The sequence below is a fragment of the Hypomesus transpacificus genome, chromosome 11, assembly GCF_021917145.1.
Source record: "Hypomesus transpacificus isolate Combined female chromosome 11, fHypTra1, whole genome shotgun sequence".
Lineage (NCBI taxonomy): Eukaryota > Metazoa > Chordata > Actinopteri > Osmeriformes > Osmeridae > Hypomesus > Hypomesus transpacificus.
This window is the reverse complement of record NC_061070.1, coordinates 5,345,199-5,366,690: the sequence shown is the minus strand read 5'-3', so window position 1 is coordinate 5,366,690 and position 21,492 is coordinate 5,345,199. Positions and strand designations below refer to the sequence as shown.

At 43.0% G+C, this 21,492-nt stretch overlaps 3 protein-coding genes across 7 annotated transcripts in view; 2 read left to right on the top strand and 1 right to left on the bottom strand.

Annotated features, from left to right (window-relative positions):
- The window catches only part of cdh23 (cadherin-related 23), a 113,011-nt gene extending 102,707 nt beyond the window's left edge, over positions 1–10,304 (top strand). For all 3 annotated transcript variants that reach the window (XM_047029620.1, XM_047029621.1, XM_047029622.1), the window contains 10 exons: positions 4,135–4,391; positions 5,346–5,443; positions 5,595–5,715; positions 5,815–5,894; positions 6,179–6,219; positions 6,319–6,379; positions 6,689–6,818; positions 7,245–7,367; positions 7,598–7,708; positions 8,135–10,304. In XM_047029620.1, coding sequence (XP_046885576.1) covers positions 4,135–4,391; positions 5,346–5,443; positions 5,595–5,715; positions 5,815–5,894; positions 6,179–6,219; positions 6,319–6,379; positions 6,689–6,818; positions 7,245–7,367; positions 7,598–7,708; positions 8,135–8,476 — 1,364 coding nt within the window. In that variant the 3' untranslated portion in view covers positions 8,477–10,304. The remainder of the gene's footprint in view (positions 1–4,134; positions 4,392–5,345; positions 5,444–5,594; positions 5,716–5,814; positions 5,895–6,178; positions 6,220–6,318; positions 6,380–6,688; positions 6,819–7,244; positions 7,368–7,597; positions 7,709–8,134) is intronic.
- A 620-nt stretch (positions 10,305–10,924) lies between these two features.
- On the bottom strand, positions 10,925–17,207 carry LOC124473908 (eukaryotic translation initiation factor 3, subunit 6 interacting protein). Of its 2 annotated transcripts, none has more exons than XM_047029643.1 (15): positions 17,047–17,207; positions 16,714–16,756; positions 16,306–16,516; positions 16,008–16,108; positions 15,615–15,676; positions 15,457–15,526; positions 15,260–15,333; positions 14,925–15,096; positions 14,490–14,644; positions 14,102–14,272; positions 13,085–13,218; positions 12,148–12,321; positions 11,705–11,894; positions 11,212–11,292; positions 10,925–11,102 (listed from the first exon to the last, which is right to left on the bottom strand). In XM_047029643.1, exons 1-15 carry the CDS (start codon positions 17,080–17,082, stop codon positions 11,022–11,024), a joined length of 1,755 nt encoding a protein of 584 aa, XP_046885599.1. In that variant the 5' UTR covers positions 17,083–17,207; the 3' UTR covers positions 10,925–11,021. The 2 variants fall into 2 exon arrangements, with proteins under 2 accessions (XP_046885599.1, XP_046885600.1); XM_047029644.1 differs by having other exon boundaries at positions 16,029–16,108.
- A 548-nt stretch (positions 17,208–17,755) lies between these two features.
- Positions 17,756–21,492, top strand: part of smoc2 (SPARC related modular calcium binding 2) — a 42,657-nt gene continuing 38,920 nt past the window's right edge. The window contains exon 1 of one of the 2 annotated variants that reach the window (XM_047029653.1): positions 17,756–17,986. Coding sequence is in view for 1 of the 2 variants with exons in the window: in XM_047029652.1 (XP_046885608.1) it covers positions 18,255–18,329 (75 nt within the window). In the remaining variant the exon portion in view is untranslated. Of the gene's footprint in view, positions 18,330–21,492 lie in introns of both variants that reach the window. The other variant, XM_047029652.1, reaches the window with a different exon arrangement.

Below are 21,492 nucleotides of genomic sequence, written 5' to 3'. Positions count from 1 at the left end.
CCACCTCTTTACCCCCTAGACACGAAAAAAGCCCCCAACAACAGCCAAATTGATGCGCCCGCCATTTTGAATTCATGAAGAAGGTTTTTGTCTACTACTCCTACAAAGTGTGTCCAATCTGAACCGAATTTGGCAGAGATTATCTTCAGACTCACAAAGGCCATCACATGGTTGTTTGATTTTAGAAACCGTTTGCCAGGTACAGCCAACCAAAATGTGCCATTTATCCAGTAAACAGGAAGTTGTATTTCAGCAAATCTTTGAAGGATTCACACCAAACTTGCTGCATGCACTCGGAACCCTGTTCTGAGGATGTCTAAAACGTTTTCTGGGTCATTTGACTGCTTGGCCACCTCAATGCTGCCCGCAGCAATATTTCTTAATGACTTTCGCTGTATGTTTGGGGTCATTGTCATGCTGCAGAATACATTTGGGGCCAATCAGATGCCTCCCTGATGGTATTGCATGATGGAAAAGTATCTGCCTGTAATTCTCAGCATTGAGGATACCATTAATTCTTACCAAATCCCCAACTACATTTGCAGAAATGCAGCCCCAAACTTGCAAGGAACCTGCTTCACTGTTGCCTGCAGACACTCATTCGTATACCGCTCTTCAGCCCTTCGGCGAACAAACTGCCTTCTGCTACAGCCAAATATTTCAAATTTTCATCAGTCCAGAGCACCTGCTGCCATTTTTCTGCACCCCAGTTCCTGTGTTTTCGTGCAGAGTCGAGTCGCTTGGCCTTGTTTCCACGTCGGAGGTATGGCTTTTTGGCCGCAAGTCTTCCATGAAGGCCACTTCTGACCAGACTTCTCCGGACAGTAGATGGGGGTACCAGGGTCCCACTGTTTTCTCCCAATTCTGAGCTGATGGCACTGCTGGACATCTTGTTTCCTTGGCCGACCACGGTCTACGGACTACGGTCCTCAACGTTGCCCATTTCTTTGTGCTTCTTCAAAAGAGCTTGGACAGCACATCTGGAAACCCCTGTCTGCCTTGACATTTCTGCCTGGGAGAGACCTTGCTGATGCAGTATAACTACCTTGTGTCTTGTTGCTGTGTTCAGTCTTGCCATGGTGTATGACTTTTGACAGTAAACTTCAGCAACCTCACCTTGTTAGCTGAGTCTGTTTGGCTGTTCCTCACACACTTTTATTCCTCATACACAGCTGTTTCTATTTCAGTTAATGATTGTGTTTCAACCTGCATATTGAATTGATGATCATTAGCACCTGTTTAGTATAATTGGTTAATCATACACCTGACTATATGCCTACAAAATCTCGACTTTGTGCAAGTGCACCTAGAAGAATGGATGCTGTTTTGAAGGCAAAGGGTGGTCACACCAAATATGGATTTGATTTAGATTTTCTTCTGTTCAGTCACTTTGCATTTAATTAAGTGATAAATATAATCTATTAGAATGTCTATTTTTGAAAGCATTCTTACTTTAAAGGGGCAATTGACTGCAAAACCGATTTTACCTTGTCATTGTTGAAAAACGACAGTTCGGAGGGTAAACTGAACATTCCGTGAATATCAAAGTCCATTGACACCTCTTTCCTATTCAAATCTCAAAAAGAAAAAATGTGGCTGTAAAACGCTAGCTTTTCAACAAAGCCACCGGTCCTACGTAGGACCGGTGATCGTCCTCTTATTGGCTTTGGTCTGTATCTTTGTCACGCCCCAGAATTTACATCCAGACCAGCCCGAGGTAGCGTCTATCTCCGATACTAGTTTAGCTGCGCGCTGCTCTGTGTAGGCTACTTATAAGGAATTACAAAGAAGAACGTTTTGAATTATAACAAGGATATTGAAAATGGACCACGGTCGTAAATGCTGTGTTCCAGGCTGTACAGGGAAGGCTAACACTCACAGTCTTCCCAAGGAGCCAAACATTCAACAGGCTAAACTGTCGTTCCACTGCGAGGGCCAGCCCGACGTGCACGAATAGTACACTTGTAGCCTACAAATGCAAATTACATTTCCACTCAAAATGCTGACAAAAGTTTGATTCACGATTTCAAACGCAGCCTCCATTGGTATTCTTAACCTGGAATGATAACATATAGTGCAGTGTTTCCTCTATGGCTACATTTCTGCCGCCACGATATTAGAAATCAGGCTGTACAAAAGTTTAGTCCGTATATCAGCAGTGATTGTGCTTTCACACCTATTTGTCCGTTTACCTGGTCCAATCAGTGGATGAGTTGCTACTTTGTTGCATTTATCATTGAGTCCGGTTAGTGTTCACACGGTCCTGTTTTAAGCAAACCAACGTTTGTAAAAATACAATGACGTTTGTAAAAAAACAATGACACGCAGGTTGTTAATCTTTTGGACAGAAAATGATTTAGGGAAAATCACTTCCTTGTCACGAAACAACAAGGGATCAACAGCAGCATATTGTTATGACTACGTTTTTTGGGTTGCTCGTTGGTCTTTTACTCAAGATGATATCCAGGTCATCAAACCATGGGAATTATTAGTTTTCGTCCGCCGAGCTACCACTTTTCCATAGAATATCACACACTTATGTATTGCTGCCTGCGTTTTTTTACTTTCAAACGACATTAGTCCACTGTGCAAAAATAACCCTTTATTTCAGTAGGCCTATATCACTAAATAATTTAAATACCTCGCTATTCTTATGTGTCTCCACAAGTATCTCTGCAATATGATCATCAGCCCATATTTGAAGAGCTTTCACTTTATCAGTTCCCCACATTTTCCCTCAACTAACTTTGCTGCTAATGAGTGGCACGGCTGTCTCTGTCAAATGTCGACATCCTTTTTCAACCCACAATGCACTACATTTTGGTTTGCTTCCTGGAATAGGCCAATAATATGTCAGATCACGTTCACACCTAAAGCGAACCGAACCGAGTCCCGGTTTCACTTGGAACCGGACCGAGTCCCGTCTTTTTAGGGGGACCATGGTTCGGTTGTTTAGTCCGTACCAGAGTTCGAATGCGTGTTCTCACCTATCCAAACGAACCGGACTTTCAGAGAAAACGGACAATGGTCCGATTGAAACGGATCAAATATGTCAGGTGTGAAAGCACGAGTGCATGTCGGAGAATAGCACGGACACGCGCTTCACACAACAGTTGAGATTGCGCGTGTGCGTCCTTGAGAACTGGAAGTGTATAACTTATGTTGTCAGTTCTTAAGCCCATTATTGTATAAGTCTATAGTTCTTGCAAATTTAAATCAAGTTAACTGGTGATTTTCGTTGTTTGTATTCTTCCCCTGCTAGCTAAATTGCACATGTCTGTTGATTTGATAGCGATTGCTGCCCTTTCTCAGGTTTGTATTTTAGGTGCATTATTATGCTGAAGTAGTTTTAATTAATAAAAAGTGGGTATATTGTTAATATTTGCTACAGAATGCTTAGCCTATCAAGATCAAATGAAGCAGGCAGTGTACATGCTTCAGAGTGGCCTACCTTAATCGATAGGCTAGGCTACTGACCATTTACAATAAGTTGTTACGTCAATTATTAATTGGCAGCATTTATGCCATTTAGAACATACTTTATAACTTTATTGCTCTAGGGGAAATAGGACGAAAATATGTGTGTGAGTGGGGGGGGGGGGGGGGGGGGGGGGGCAAAACACTTGGGAATAAATACACTGATTAGAAAGAAAAAATGAATATATATATATACATATATATTTTTTGGGGGGGGGAGCACCGAAGACCAATTTTGACCCAGGAAAAACCCTGACCATAAAAGGAGAAAACCTAGCGTTTCATTCTGGGGCTATTTCACAGGATGCATCAGGGCTCATAGAACAGCACCCAGGCAATTTTCAGCCCAACCAATGTTACATACCCTATTCAGAGACCTTAAGGAACAGTGTGAAATACCCCCAAAACCCAGTCAATCACCCCTTTAAATTAGCTGCACACCACTTTTTGGTTCTAAAACCGGGCTATATGCCGTTTTGAAATGAAAGCCGTACGACAACAAGTGTCAAATTGGGGTACAAGCCGCGTTTTTATTTCCGAAAAATAGAGAGTACTGCTACTAATCCCTGCTTTCTCACATGAACAATTGAAGCAGTTAAAATAGCATGTGTAAGTGTGGTTCATAGGAGATACTGACATTCTCACCCCCCCATCCAGGTGAGACAGATGGTATAATTCGGACATTTGACCTGTTCACGGCCTACGCCCCTGGCTACTTTGTGGTGGAGGTGTTGGCGCGTGACCTAGCAGGTCATAGCGACATTGCGATGGTAGGTATTTACATCCTGCGGGACGACCAGCGTGTCAAGATCGTCATCAACGAGATCCCAGAGAGGGTCCGCCTCTTCCAGGAAGAGTTCATCAACCTGCTGGCCAACATCACCGGGGCCATTGTCAACACAGATGACGTACAGGTGTGTTTGTGTGTGGGGTGTACGTGTGTGTGTACTTGTGTTTGTCTGAATTGTGTGTTACAGTGTTTGTGTGCCTGTGTTTACATGAGTTTGTGAGTGTACCATTGCCTGAGTTCATGTATGCATATCTGTAGGTCTGTGTGTTTTGTTTTGCCTCAGGACTGAAGACGTCTTAGAAAACTAGTTCATAGTGCATCACCACAGCGAGACTTCCCCTTCTCCTTTCCCTCAGCCCTTCTTAAACAATATTCGAAATCAACAGGTTCTGTCCATAAGCTCAAAAAAGCTTGCATTATATGGTGTGTATATACAACTAGGTGGGCTTCGGGGAATTCGATGGGAAATCACCAACCGTGGATGTTGTGCTTGGCTCGCCAAATGAAGACATATTAGATAGTACCCAATTGCTGTGAAAGAACCAAGTCAATGAAGTGAATCGCCAAGCACAAGTTCAAGACAAAATCAACATATTTATTATAGATCTATAAAGTGCCGGTGTCTGATACACTCAAGTTGAGCATCTCAGAAGACTGGACAATGAATACAGGAAATCAAGGGAGTTAAATAGTATCACAATATGGGAGGATACGTGACGATCAGCATAGCCTTCGCAAGCACAGAAAAAGGACACTGCATACTAGAAAGCTTTTGTTTAGGTCTTTAGATAGGGCTCCTAGAAATGGCCTTGATGCTCCTCCTATTTTCCTTGTTCAAAGTTTCATGGCATTATACACTTTGGTAATATTGTGACCTTTGACCTACACTGGTGTCACAGGCATTTCCACCTTGCATGAGCAAACAGTTTATCAATGATAAGAGCATTCCAAATATTATAAAAGTAATCATTATCTTTAATTATTTTTAACTGATCAGTGGTTAAGGACAGACCTCTTCAGGACATTATCAGTAACAGAATATCTAACCTAAATTGTCTAATTCTGTGTTTTTGCTCAGTTCCATGTGGACAAGAAGGGCAGAGTGAACTTTGCCCAGACAGATGTGCTCATCCATGTGGTCAACAAGCAGACCAACCGTATCCTGGACGTGGAAAGGTCAGCATTACAATTGTTCACATCACCTGTCATGTCATGGTTTACAGTAGATGGCTCACAGTATGGTTTACTGTTTACAGTATGTAGGTATATCCTTACTCTGTGTGTGTGTGTGCGTTCGTGTCCCTACACGTATGTGTGTGTTTGACAGGGTGATCCAAATGATTGATGAGAACAAGGAGCAGCTGAGGAACCTCTTCAGAAATTACAATATTCTGGATGTCCAGCCTGCTGTCAGTGGGAAAGCTCCCGATGACCTCACTACATTGCAGGTGTGTGTGCCTGTGCAGTGCATGCATGATCATCTGAAATCAGTGATTCATTTTGTCTCAGGGTGTCTCTTTACATGTAGTCTCTCTTTCTATATACAGATGGCCATCATCATCTTAGCTGTGTTGCTCTTCTTGGCAGCCATGCTCTTCATCTTCACCAACTGGTACTATCGTACTGTGTAAGCGGAACCACATCTAACTGGTCTAGCTATTAACTAGACACACAATCAAGGACACCTGGTGCATAACTCCTTGAATGGTCCTCTATGTCATACCAATTGTGATAGTGTGGTAGATAAATGTGAGCTAGAGAGATGGTTTTCAGTAGCTTCTATTCATGCAAACCCAATAAAGAGCTCTATTAACCACTCACATAATCAAAAGAGTGCAGTATAGGATTTGTACATTAGGCACTGTATTTCTACATTCTTACCGGTGTGGATGTGTGTGTGTGTGTTGACAGGCACAAGAGGAAGCTAAAAGCCATCGTGGCAGGATCTACAGGTGAGCTTGTAAAAACGGCTCCAGTAACGTGTGTCTTCTCTGGTTATGTTTGTCATCATGGGTCCGTGCGTGACACAGTTGTTTCTGTTTTTTCCCCAGGAAACCAGGGACTTATGGACATCCTGGACATGCCCAACACAAACAAATACTCATTTGAGGGGTGAGAGTATACGTGGGGTATAGACATAAATTACTTTTAACTGTCATCTGTGTTTAGCTGATCAGTGTACACATTTGTATTGATGGGCATACAGATAGACTGGCAGGCCATCAGTAAGATAAACAGACAGGTATGCAGACAGACAGACCGGCCATCAAACAGACAGATACAAGCAAAAAAGCAGGCAAGCTGGCTTAGAGACAGGGAGGGATACCATATGACAGGCAGGCAGGCAGGCAGGCAGGCAGAGAAACGGACAGAAATATAAATGTATCAGCAGGGCTAACCTGGGCGTGTGTCCCGGTACAGGGCTAACCCGGTGTGGCTCGATCCATTCTGCCGGAACTTGGAGCTAGCTGCCCAAGCAGACCACGAGGATGACCTTCCAGAGAACCTAAGTGAGATCACTGACCTATGGAACAGCCCTGCACGCACCCACGTGAGTACACGTATGCTACGTAAATGCTAAGATCCCACACTTGAGAGATGCTAAGCTGTGGATATGGTAATCTGATAAACTGTAATGATTGTAATTTGGTGTAATGTTAAAATGCTAAGCTGCTACACTGTAGATATGGTAACCTGCTACACTGTAGATATAGTAAGTTGCTACACTGTAGCGATGCTAAACTGCTGTTGTGTCTCAGGTGAAAGGGCCAGGTTTTCAAGACCCCTAGCCTTAGCATAGATGACAACACTATCTATCTCTGGTTCAAGTCAGCTCACATTCTTTACTGTGGCCTTGCCCTCTCAGTCACCCATCATCACACAGTTCCTCTTGCCACTTCAGTCCTCTTGTTCTGAACTGTGTGTGTGTGACTGTACTTGTGTGTGCTTGCTCCTGTGTGTTTTTTAACCTTCTAAGGGCACATTTGGCCGGGACCCGCAGGCAACCAAGCCTGAAGACGACCGCTACCTGAGGGCAGCCATCCAGGAGTACGACAACATCGCCAAGCTGGGCCAAATCATGAGGGACGGGCCCATTAAGGTGAGCAGCACGCATGTTCCTGCCTTCCAGACAAACACACCAGCTAATAACAGCTTGAAGACTAAGTCTAACTTTGACTAATTTCCTTCATGATATGCATTCATCTTAATTAATCTCAGAACCATCTGACGTGGACGTTAGTTTAGAGGTGCTGTAGATCTTACTTGCCATAGTACTGTGATGGTTGATGTGTGTCATACTGGTACTGACCCCAACTGCCCTTCCATCAGGGCTCACTGCTCAAGGTGGTCCTGGACGACTACCTGAGGCTCAAAAAGCTCTTTGCAGCCAGACTGGTCACCAAGTCTACCAGTCAGGGAGACCACTCGTCAATCACAGAGGTGGGGGGTGGGTGGGATACAGCCTGCAGTGGTGCCTCCAGTGTGCTGTTATTCTTCCCTGCCAATAAAGGGCAATAAATCACTGCTTTGCTTCCTTCACTGGTGCACTCCCGCCCTCTTGCTCTCACTGCCTCTGCTTGCATGTCTGTCGTTTGGTCCCTGCTAACCCAATGTTAGGGTGAGATGCAGACTCTCTGCTAACATACCAACATTATGTCTGTCTCTCCTCAGATATCCTTCCCAGCTGCTCTCTGACTAGCACACTTCCTTCAAACTGACTAACTTAACAATATTAATATATACTAAATTATTTTATATTTCTCATCTTCCTTCCTCTACCATCCCTTTCTGTTATTCCCTTGTATCCGTCATCCCATCTATCTTGTAAATCTCTCCATCTCCTCCCTTCCTCTTGTCTGCTCTTAGCTGATCCAGAGCGACCTGGACGATGACGAGGACGAGCGTCTGGGCATGGGTGTTGGCCACGGCACGTTGCGCTTCAAACACAAGCTCCCTGTGGAGCTGCAGGGTCAGGATGGCGTGCACGTGGTCCATGGCAGCACAGGCACGCTCCTGACCTCCGACCTCAACAGCCTGCCAGAGGATGACCAGCGGGCCCTTGCGCGTTCTTTGGAGGCACTGAACGGGGATGGGGGCCTGAATGCTGAGCGCAACGCCCGCACAGAGTCAGCAAAGTCAACGCCACTCCACCGCAAAAAGGGTAGCGACACGCTGACCGAGAATCCCCTGGAGGTCACTGAGTTATGACTAGCCGAGGCCTCGCTAGTCTGAGCAGAGCTGGGGTGCGTGTCCTCCTAGATACCCCTCCCAGCCAGGAGAGGAGGCAGTCTTGCCTGGGCATGGGAAGGGGGGGAGTGTGTGCAGTCTGAAAGACTTCCAGAGCCAATCTGGACACCATCTGGCAGTGAAGTCTACAAGTTAACACACTGGATGGGGTTTTACTTGGTGGACTGAATACATATTTAAATAAATCTAATCAGTTGGAATTTAAAGTTTTATTAGTGGATCATGGTGACAAGTACACAATGGGCCTGTCTTGTTTATGCTGTTTGAGGACACTTTTTAGTCTCATTGAGAGACATCCAGATGGAGAGATCCTAAGCCCCCCCTTACTTTTCTGAATGACAGATCTGGATCTTGTGACTTGTGTTCTTTGTTTTCTCTCATTTGGAGTTTCACCTAGACTGCATACACACGCACCCGAAAAGGTCAGACCGGCAAATGGCCACTAACTGGACACTAGGAAAATATTAAATTCAATAATTGTTTTCTTGTCCCCCTGATGAGGGAAGGGCATTCAATGTAAGGGGGGGGGGGGGGGGTGTATTGTCTTTGAAATCTTGAGAGTTCAGTGGTAAAAAAAAAGAGAACATTGACTGAAGGTGTCAATGACTGAAGGTGAAGTAAATAGATCACAGGACAAGTCTCCTCCATGATCTTCGCAAACAAGAACTTAAAGCCTGTCTTAAGATGTGATCATCTAAAAAGGCACTGGCAAAATTGCTGGTGTTGTGCAGTGACTTTAGCCCTATAGAGGCCACATCAGTCTGCTCCTGGAGGCCAAGCACTCAATCGCTTAGAGGGAACAGACCAATCAGAGGAAGTGACCACTCACTGTTTTCTTGGAGATCCTTCAGTAGGACTTTGTGCACGGATGAGCTTCTGTCCCAAACACACTAGAGACCCAGTGCATCAACACTGTTTTTACTCTTAAAGGCAGGGTAGGTTATGTTGCTGAGAATCACTTTTTGTCATATTTGCTGAAATAAACTGCGCATCCTAATAACAACCAATAAATGTAAAGGTTTGACAGTAAAATGAAAGCCGTCCGATATCTGTGGGCATCGCAAGACTAATAAACATGAATCATTAAGGTCGGACCGGCTCTACTGTTTGGACGGCATTCGGACCAAATGCAATGATTGTCTGTCTATCTACCTACCTGTTCATGTGTTTTGGAGGAGTGGCTTTTAAGGGAAGGGGTGGGATACTTTGGTTTGAATCCTTTCAAACTCAAGCTAAAACTGCTAGGTTCGCAGAAAAAATTGCCTATCCTGCCTTTAAGTCTTCACAGTTTAAGGGAAATATGCGAGACTTATTGATGTTGAAAATATGGAAGTGGGGAAATGGTCCTCAAATAAAAAAATAAAAACTATAAAAAGAGTATAATAGTAAAAAATATACAAGATGGCATTGTTCCCATAACTTCATACATTGACTTCTGATAGAAAAGGTACATGGGCAAAGCAAGCCACAGTTGCTTTATTTTTTTATTTAATGAGAAGAAAAAATCTAAATGTGAAAATCTAAAATGTAATTCATAGGAAGAATATTTTTGAAGAAAAATGCTAACTTACCGAAATAGGTAAAGAGCAAATGGGTGTTTGGCGTAAGTGCACATTTGTTGTCCTTTTTTCTTTTTGTAATCAACTGTTTTGGAAATCTGACTGTTGTGTTTTTAGCATATTTTTATATTACATTTTGCAAGTTTTATTTTTTGTCATTGTCACCAGGCCTGAGACACTTGTTGCGAAATGTTGTTTGATGATCTGTGATAATAAAATATGCAACGGCCTCCCACCTCAGGGTCAGTGGAATGGTAGGCAACAGCCAATCACAACAGCACAGAACCCACTGAATTCCTCCAAGCATAAACCACTGACAGGATATTAAAAGGCACAGACAAAACAAAGGTTAGAGTTTGGCTATATACTAATTAAGTATAAACAGACATCTTCCCTTGCATTGTGAAATCACTGATCTGATGTGGCAGGGTTGGCAGTAACTGTGCAGCATTACATGCTCATAATCTTTGATCTAACACAATTGGATGGATTATTTCAAAAACAGAAAAGATTGATGTATAGTGTTACAACAGGGTGAAAGTCCACAGTCTTTTCTTTAGGCTTGGAAAATAACCAAATACAGACTAATAAAACAATCCCTAAACTTTTAAGTAAGATGTTTATGAAATGCTGCCATCTAGTGGTTCATCTTCAGCTGTCCTGACTGAGGACAGACAACAGAATCAGCAGGGTGCATGACTTTCTTCAAATGCCTTTCCAAACTGCTAATTTCTCTTTTGATAAGCAATTATTTTACATGTATTCCATTTTCAGTGTTTCATAGATACATAATCAAAAATGGTGTCATAGGTTATTGGTTGCAACCTAACAAAGTCATAAGACCAGTGTGTTCCACACACCACTTCATCCTTTATTGTTTATAAGGTTACACGTAGAAAAAGATTCAATTGGCAGGAGCACCCCATAGGTCTGCTGCTATCCAGGGCTCATGTGGCCCTGGCTGCAGACGTGCTGCTGGATGTCCCAGTGGTGTTACTCGTCGCCATCTTCTTCAATGATCTGTTCAACTGTAGGGACCACAAGCATACATGTACAACCTTAGCTACATAAGACTGATTCCATGTACAATCACATGACCGAATACTAATAAAAGAAAGCATTAACAATGTTTTTCACCTCCTCAAACTTGTGGATTTGCCTAATGAAGAAGTCACCGTAGCGACGGGCGACCTTGGTGTCAGCGATGTGGATCATGTCCTGAAATAAAAGGACACGTTACCCAAACGTATAATTTCAACTTGACTGATTACATGATTAAATTATATTGGATCCTGACAAGAGACAGCTTACAAAGTGTGCACACAAGTTACAAACATGTGAAAAGTAACACAGTATGTTTAAGTAACATTACCACCATCTTACATTGACACAAATCTCCCTAGACATAAAGGAATCAACCCAAATTGTATAGTATGTAAGAGGAGACCCCACTTACAATTTTGTTTTTTTATTCAAGGGTCCCATCCTGTTTTCCCTAACCCTAAACTTAATCTGTACGTTATTCCTCTCCTTAATCCAAAAACCTAACCTAAACCTAACTCCTAACACCATCTGTAACCATCTGACTCCTGGTCCCCACAAGAATAGCTAAACAAGGCCACACACACACCTTGTCAATGTAGAAGTCAACCTCGGAGGCAGACTGAAACTCTCCGTCCAGAGCGGAGATGCCACTGGTCCACACCAAGTTCTTCATCTTGTGCTTGAAAACCAGCAGCTGGATACGAAACTCCTGTTCCGTCATGTCCAGGAAACCTGCCAGCTTGGCCACTGGCATGGTGGTGTACAGCTTCAGAAAACTGTGTGTGTGGGGGGGACGGATGACGACGACATTAAGAAGGTATACAAAGTGAAGGTATGGGTGTCAGCATTATCATAGCAGAGTAATCCTTTAGCATAGCCTTTATGTACAGCTGCCTACATTCTATAGCTTGGTCAGATCCTGCAGTTCATAAAACTAGTGGTACCATCACTAACCAAGATAAAAAGATGCATAGGATTACTTGGATTAAATGGAACTCATTAGCTCAATGTTGAAATTGTAGTTTTTACCTGCGGATGGTGGAGAGCTGGGCCTGTTGCTGCACCTCTTCAGCAAACACCTTCAGCTGCTGCTGGAAGGGCTCTTTGTGGTAGTTTGGGTGGACGTTGTCATAGTTGGGCACCACGGGAGACAGGAACTTAGGGCAGGCAAAGCTGAAGAGCTCTTCAAACACCTGCAGGTCACTGTGAGGGAGAAGCACACTGGGTGTTAACTGCACCCCAATACAGACTCATAACCCAAGGAAAGCCGGCAAGATTCTAAGAGACTGTTCCCACCCATCCTTCAGTCTCTTTACCCCGTTGCCTTCTGGCAGGCGTTTTACTGCACACTAGTCACTTATACACTGTCACTTTCAGCTACTGGTTGCACTATCAGTAACATTGCACTACTGTATCTCGCCACCAGGCTCCTGTATGGTCATTGACTTAGTCACTGATCTGCAAATTTGCACTATTGTACTGTACTCCACTTAGGTTAGAATAGGTTATAGGGTTGAAACTGGTTTTATGTGCATTTAGGGTTAGTATAGTGTACTATTTATTGTTATCTGTAATTTAGGAAGTTTTAGTATTAGGGTTAGTATAGTCGATTATTTATTGCTATCTGTATATTTAGGAAGTTTCACTTATTTAAGCTCAGCATAGATGTAAATTATGTTCCGTGTACTTATATGTTATGCCAGGTGCTTGCGTTGTCTTGTCTTAAGAATTTCAGTGCCCAGTCTAACCTTGTGTTGTTCTGTGTACCTGACAAATAAAAGACTTGAACTTGAACTAACCTCCATCTGCTGTTTATCTTACAATATATCAGATGGCTGAGCAGTTAAGGAATCGGGCTGATAATCAGAAGGCTGCCGGTTTGTTTCCCGACCGTGCAAAATGAATGTTGTATCCTTGGGCAAAGCACTTCACCGTACTTGGCCAGAGGCCAATTATGTGCCCTCACCCCTTCTGCATACGCAGCATTTTGTCTCCATACTTCTCCCTCAGCTGGGTATGGATGCTCTCGTCGATGCGCATGGGGTACATGGTGAGTGCAATAGCCAGCAGGCCGTGCATCTGCTCATTCTGCTTGTTGATCTGGAACGACAGGAAGAGTCACTTATGCTTACTGAATGAAGTGAGGTGTGAAGTCTGTCATGGACAAAATTAAAATATTTAATGATTGTTATGAAAATTGATTAAAAACATGACAAAACCATTTCTATGAAAACAAAGATTTCTATGAAAACATATTTCTATTAAAACATAAATATGACTAGAAAAAATAACACTGCTTGTGCTGCATTAATGTTATTGAAAAAGAAACATCTGAATAGAATAGCTGCATGAGTTGACACTGAAAAGTAAATTAACTCCAGTACTAGTAAACTGAAGCCTCTTCTATGATGCATCCTATGAGATTAATCAGATATCCTAGATATACAACATAAACATAACTTGTATCTGCACAAAGGATGCAAATTCGGTTAGGTGCTATAGCCAGAGTGTAACTTCCGTTGTGGATGCACTCTTTAACAGCATGCAGAAACACGTGCAAATAAAGCAAAAATAATTCACAACATTCTAAAGTTCTCTTAATGTTTTGTATATGACAGATTACATTAGGCCTACAATATTGATCTATTTTGTGAAAGTGAAGCAAGACATCACTCCGCAACTTTGAAGCCATGTTTCTCGGTCTTTGGAACGAATGCTCTGGCAACGCTAACCAATCTGAGGTCAAGGTGCCACCCAAAATTCTGCAATAACCAATCTTTTCAAAACTCTTGTCTGTCTTTTTCAAACTCACTCAATCATTGTTTTTATGATTAATCGTCGCTGTATGTCACTTTCGGATACTCAAGTACTCATGCCCATCCCTTGTAAATATATTAAGCTTAGTGATGTATATTCTCCAAACACTAATAGCTGTCTTAATGTGTGTTTTATCAAACTAGCATTCTCAGGTTGATGGGCTCACCATCTCATATTTGTAGGTGGACCTCTGGAACATGTTCCTGGTCCTCTGGATGTAGAGCAGGATGTTGGCGAAGACACGGATGGCGTCTTGGTACCTCCTCATCATCAGGTAGGCAAAGCCCACATAGTAGTACGTGGTGATTTGACACTCTGGGACACGGGAGTACATACTCTACAGGAGGCGAGGATGGGAGAGGAGAAGAGAGAAGGCAATAGGGAGAGGAGGGGAGGGAAAGGAGATCAGAGGGGGGAAGAATATATGAGTGCGAGATGGAGAGTTGTGCTCTAGTTACGACGTAGTTAAGGCAGCAGGCGTGTGTTGCTTAGGCGTCCGCCTTAATTGAAAAGTGCTGCGGGAAACCTGCATATTATATTAGTGTGCATTATACCTTCTTGTTGAGCTCAATGTTCTCTAGAACTTTGATGGCCTGGTAGTAGTCCCCTAGGAGAGAGTGCAGTCGGAGCAGGCCCACCAGACTGAAATAGCCCAGCATCTTGTAAAGGGAGTGACGACCGTACTCCCCAGCCACACTCTCTGGATCCCCTGTGGAACAACAAGATGACACTGAAATTACCAAACTTAGACACTTGATACATTTAGCAGATGCTTTCATCCAAAGCGACCTAAACCATGCATATAGCACAGCAGGATATCAAGGATTACAAAAGTGCATTCTTCTTTTGGTGGTAAGTTAAGGAAGGAGTATTTTACCAGGCACAGCACAAAAATAACATATCAACTATAGGCCAGGATCGTCACATATATTCAGTGTGGCCTGTAAACGACTAGAGATTTCTTTCCTTCTCCGTTTTCTCTTTCCTACCTCCGCTGGTATAGACCTCCAGCTGACGGTTGATGTTGCTCTTGTCCACTAGAGAGTGGAGAACATTGAGAACACTGTGAACATTCCAGATCTTAGGGTTATTCCTCAGGAACTCAATCTCCTCCTCTGACTTCTTTGCCGTCTTGCAGCGGTACTGGCTGAAGGACTGGAACTGCAGAGGAAAGGCATGCAAGCTTGTTTAGAGTTTGCAATTCATAATGTGACTTGTACCATCCCTAAATAAGATCAAGAACGATAAGACCATGTGAAACAAACACGTTTCATTATATATCCATCTGATTTTCAAAGGACCTTCATTGGCTGTGTGGTTGTACCTGATAAATGAATTCATCGATGATGTCCCAGAGCCATTGGTTGGGCAGCTCCAGAGGAGCAGGTCCATCAGCATCTGTTCGGAAGCAAAACATGCACCCTACTCAGTTGGGAGATACAACTCTTTCTTTTTGGATCAATTCATACATGGACACAATAGAACTTGCCATACAATTCAGCAGTTCTTACTAAGCCTTACTCAGAATGTAATTGAAGAGGTTACAGTAATTGTAGTAGGACTCAAATCTCTGGTCGAGAGTTGGTCCACCCTGCAAGGCCAAGCAGGAAAAAATATCAGAGTAGTAAATCACATAAGAAAAAATTCAACAACAAAAAAATAATCACAGGGTCACTCACGCTAACTTTGGCATAAATGTGTCTGTAGTACAACTCTTTATAGAGGATCAGGAACACTGCATCTAGAGGAACCAACACAAACACAGACAACATAGTTCTCATAAAATCGACCATTACTCCAACTGGATATCACTGCTCTGATCATTGACTCTACAGATCCAAGGAGTTCAGAGAGGGCAAGACTCATTAATGCTAAGCCCCATATGAATGCTATCAAAACTGTATCCTTCCACCTTCCTTGATTTGTAAACAGACTAGTACCTATCCAATCATCCTCTCTGTGGTTTCAATCGAGAGAGAGAAGGGTAGGAGGGAAGAATACATTTGACAGAAATTACGTGGGGCCCCAGCGCCAAACATACAGATGAAGAAAAATAAATAAAGCAGACTTACCAGATGAATCAGCAGACTTACCGTTGCCAACCAGGGAAGCAATAGCCTCTGCCTCTGGCCAGGGAGACGTCTTGAAGAAACGATCAGTGAGCTTATTCCAGCTTCAGAAGAACAGGTTAGATAGACTGGTTACATTTGGTGTCACTTAATTTAACCGGATAATATGCTAATGCAAACACATTCTGTTCATTGAGATGATTGAATAATCTGTACATTAATTGGATCATATTCACCCTTTCTGACATTAGGTAACACATTGCCATTCTTTCAGGCTTGTGAGGGTCTTTCTTTCCCATACCTGTTCTCATAAACATCTTGAATCTCATAGATCTTCTGTTCTATGCTCTCACTGGAGACCCGGTTGGCCTGCAACTCGTACACCTTCTGGTCTATGAGGTCCGAGATGGTCTTGTGGAAGTACTGCAGGAAGTTCTTAATCACCTCAGGGATAACGTGATAGGTCTGCTGCTCATACTGCCTCTCATAGGCCAGATCTGCCTTGGGGTCACCTGCAGGGACAGATAGGAAGCTTCTATTTTTACACGTTTCTAAAAGTTATATTGTCTCTTGAGCGGCGGGTGTCCCGTCTCTTGGAGTAGGCCTATATGATTTAAAGCCAAGCAAAATAATATATACCAAGGTATACAACATAAATGTATTTAGTTCGTTTTATTTGACTCTACATTTGTTGTAGATAGACACTAACCTGTGTGCAGATCGTAGTCATTTGAGTAGGAGTAAGGATCGTACTGAAAGAGTAGAATGTACAGTAAATATCAACTTCCCTTGGAGAACCATTGCCAATGTTCCGTTTCAAATACATGATATGAAGTATGATAATCCTATACTGTTTATTTGAGTAACAAGTTAGATAGCAGTGGCCCTTGCATCATCTGCTTACACAGCGTATTGTACCAGTGCAATCTCCGTTTTTTTTCGCTAGCAGTAGCCCTATAGCTACCTAGCTACTTTTGCTAACACGTTAGCTAAGACACGTCATGGTGAGCTTTTCGCTCATAGTATATGAACGGAAACTTACACTTGCTTCTTCTGCATCTTCGTGTTGATACGACATGGTGTAGGAATATGTCTTGTCTCGTAAAAAACAGTTGCTTGATATCAGAGTCTTAGAACGCCAACCACGCAGCCTGAGGAAAAGAGAGACGGAAATTCGTTCTGCACTTAAATCACAAGAGCATTGTGGGATTGTGGCGGATGATAAGAATAGCCTACTAAATTTTTCGGCACATATCTTCTGCTATTTTCTTTTGGTAATCCTTAAATATGAAACCAATATTTAGAAAATAAATACATTCCTTTACTATTGTTTCAAACGACCTTTAGTGAGACAGGACTACGAATGAGAGTAGCCTAAAAACGGATATATTGTGGCAGTCACGTTTGCATTGTCTGTAAACCACCAGATGGCGCCATTGCTGGTTTTTGACCACCTGGATCGCTCGTCTGATGTCGAACAATCACTGCGCCCAGTGGAGTATATTGGACAGCAACCGGCCAAGGGTTGAAGCCTTTGTCAGTGGGATACCTTTGCTCAAATATTAGGCTGCATTTTCTGAATTTAGAAGAAGCTGCTGTGCAATCCACAGACAGTTGTGTTGAACTATAGACCTTTTTGCAACTCAGACTGCGTGACGCAGGGTGCACACTGTTTCCATTCTATCTCATCCCTTCATCCACCCCTCCACCTCCCTAACACAAAACAGACAATAATTACCTGTTCTTGTTTACACAAAAAAAGGAAAAGGAAATCAATAAAATACAAAAGATGGTTTTCCTTCGCTACCAGCAGAATTTGGCAAATTGTAGGCTTCAAAACGTAGGCTGTACCTACCGGCAAGAAACTGCCTGCAGCCGATAAGGGATCCAATCCACAAATACAAGAAGAGGGAGGGGGTGTGGAGAGCGCAAGAAGTTGAATTCGAGAGTGAAAGAAGGAGAAACTCCGAGGGAGGGAAAAGGTCAGACGTGGGGGGTTTATCGTATTGCAGAAATAAAAAGAGATTTTGTTGGAGGTTGCAGACCTAACGGTTTGGTCAGTCAGGGAGACGTCAAAATAAACCTGTGTACAATTCTTAATCATAACTTGGAAAGGAATACGTTGAAAGTTAAATTAACAGGACTGTTAGAAGACAAGTAGGCTATTTGTATATTTAGGGTTTGGTTGATTTTTTGGGTGAAGACCGGACTGCCTTTTGGATCGTGTGTAACTTGTGAAGTAACGTCAGGATGCGCATCTGCCCGCTGTTTTTCCTTCTCTGCGTCCTGCGCGTCGGGTGCGCTCAGAAATTCTCCGCGCTGACGGTATGGTGCCTCCACACTATGCCAGCAAGGCTAGCTTTAATGTTAAAAACTGCTTTTAGATGTATTTTAGAGTCAAGTTACTTTGGTAAATTCATGCTTTAATTGCATTGCAAGTTGTTTTGGTAAGCAAATAGTCAGACCACCTATAATCTACTATCCAATCTCCGTGGATGTATAACAACTTCACTTTGTGAACCATGAATTTGTTATTTAGGATTATTTATCTGAATTAGCTTCATTTGTTTGTATTAATCAATTGACTTATTTTATTATATCAATAGCTATCTTACATAAGAGGTGTATGAAATGATGCAAAAACATTTAGTTGTGATCAGTGTAATGAAAAATAGGATGAATGTATAAATAAGGTAATAACAAATTATATTTTTCTCTATTTGTCTCAGGACTGTGATTTGAGAGTATTTAGTGACAGAAAGTTTGGAATTTTTTATTAAGATTTTCCAGCAATCAATTTGGATTAATAGAATGACTGGGAGAATTCTTTATGGAATTCTACAGTGTTTTGGTGTATTTGGCCGTGAGAATATCTGGGGGAGCATCTGTCAGAGCTGAACAAGTATCTGGTTGAAATCGGCCAAGAAACACATGGGTGCGTTTAAGGCCAAAATACCTTGGCTGGGATGTCCTGCCTAAGTAGCTAAAGGTTGGATTAATCCTCAAGTGAGTTAGCATAGGACTACTCTCTAGTCTTCTCTCTTTCTGGACTCGCAGAGTCTGGCTGAATCTACGCAAGGAGACCTATTGTGCCAAATGGCAGGCAGAGGTGGTTATTGCTGCTGGCTTGTCTCTGTTGTACTATGGGGTCTGTTAGCAGCCTGCTTTGGGCTCCACTGCCAGTCTGCTTGGCTGTCTTGTTCACTCTTGTTGTTCCATGGATGATCATGTTTCATACAATGCTCCTGGGCCACTGGTACAACAAGAGTGAACACTTGCCTGTTGTATCAGCATGTTTACAGACACAAAGCACATGGTATTATTTAGTAGGTCAGAGGGCATAAAAGCCAGTGTCTTTCAGACTTTCAGTTCTGATAAATGGTCTGGTGCGTATCTTCTGTCCTGAGTAGTCCACCGGGAACCCCCCCCCCCCCCCCCCCCCCCCCCCCCCCCCCCCCCCCGTCCACCTAGCCCTATTTACACACAGCCCTCTCATCAGATGAGCAGCAGCAGTGCAGTTTCTCATATCCACATTATGCAGCAGTCCCTGCCCTGGAAGAGAGGAGAGCAGCACAGTCTGAAACGGGGTCAATGAGTGGTTTGTTCAGACCACACTCAAGTGTACGAGTGAGGAATGATAGAGTTATACACAGTGTAGGCTGAAGAGGCTGAGGAATGTCAAGTGTCAGAGCCTTGCCCCCGTGATTTAGAGGTTGATGTGAGAACCATTGCCCCCCAGTGCCATTATTTATGTGCCGTGAGAAGGTGCCTTAATATCCAATTGGAAACAAATTGCTGTGGGTAGTTAACCTGCGGGTATGGGGTCAGAGAGCTTGTCTCCCTGCCTGTACAGGGCATAGTGGAATGTGGGAGGAAGTGTTGCATTGTGCAGACACTCCTCGGAATTCTTACATAAAAATACACACACTCACACACACACACACACACACACACACACACAGTGAATGATACAAACACAGATAAAAAACTTTAATCCTTGTGCTTCTCCATTGAGTTTGTTGGGCCTAGGATCTGTGTGTAAGGCCAGGGAAACACAGCCAGGGAACAGAGCAGTGTGTGGAATGTGTGTCTATGATGCAGGGACATGTTCTGGATGTGACTTTAGCAATGTGAACTCCACTTCTAAGTTCCTCAGAACTCTTTCACACACATGATTTCCCTGGTATGCATCTAATCTATTTGACTTGGGTGGGCATTGGTGTGTCAGATGTTCATGTGGGTTCCAATTAAAAGTTCTAAGACAGTAAAACCCTAAGATATTACATTGACAATACAGGTGTTTTACCAACACTTTATTATAATTGGCATTTTATTAAGGTAACTTTATGTAGGTTAATGTTGATCTGATCCTAAGTTGGATCTGAGGTCACAGACATTTTTTAGAATTAAGTTGTTGTTTTTCTCTGGACCGTTAATGGTCTTAGTCCTGTCTGGAATTGTGTTTTTAAATGCCAAGAACCTGTACAACAATGGTTGCCTCTTGCACAAACGTGTTCTGAAACATGCTTAAGCATAACACATGGTCCTTGTGGCCCCCCACTTGTTCATAAAACCATGCACCTGCACACACGTTTTTTTTTCATGTCTCAGATGACTTCTAACAGCCTTTCGCGGTAATTCCTTTTTTCTTCAGTTATTTTTTTCCTTTCCTTTCCCTTTTTAAATAGTTCACAGCAATTAATTGCTTGTGCCTGTGATTGAGTTAATAGACTGGTTAAAAGCTGTCCCTTTCTTCCCTTTCCACCATGCTTGAAACTAATGATTTCTTTGCATCCCAGCGTTGACGCAGGAAACTACCGCCAATGCAGTTTAACACATTGGCCACGGCTCTCAGCTGGGGCCCCCTTTGACCCTTTGGGGCCGTGTTGTAAGAGGCCTCTCAGGGCGCTGGGAGTAGGGGCCCCTCAGCCCAGAGGGCCCTCATGGGCCTACAATGTGTTCTCTGCTGGAGCCTCGCCTCCAGAGCACTCCATTCAATCCCACAATGCCACAGAGCCAGGGGGAGGTAATAGGGTTTGATTTGTATGCTGGTTGGTCTACAAAAAAAAAGATTGTCCTCCCTCACACTCTGTCTTTGTCTCCTCACTCAACCCCCACCCTGATTTTTCTCAGTAACCTTTTATTGTATTATTTTAGCAGATGAGGAAAGTATCTTCCGACATTGACGAGGAAAGAACACAAACAAGAATTGGAGAGAAAGAGCAAGACAGACAGGCAGAAATATTGAGAGAGAGAGACAGACAGAAAGAAAGAAAGAAAGGGAGATGTCCGGCGGCCTGAATAGGACACAAACTACATCATATCAAGCAGTCTTGTGTGGATTTTTAGGGCCAGCCCTAAAGGTTCGTTCACACCAAGGACGATAACGAGAACTACAATGAGAACTATATTTGCATCAACACTATCGACTATTAGCTTTTCGCAATGTTGTCTTCCATTTCAAATGCGTAGGTGCTTTAAATTCGGA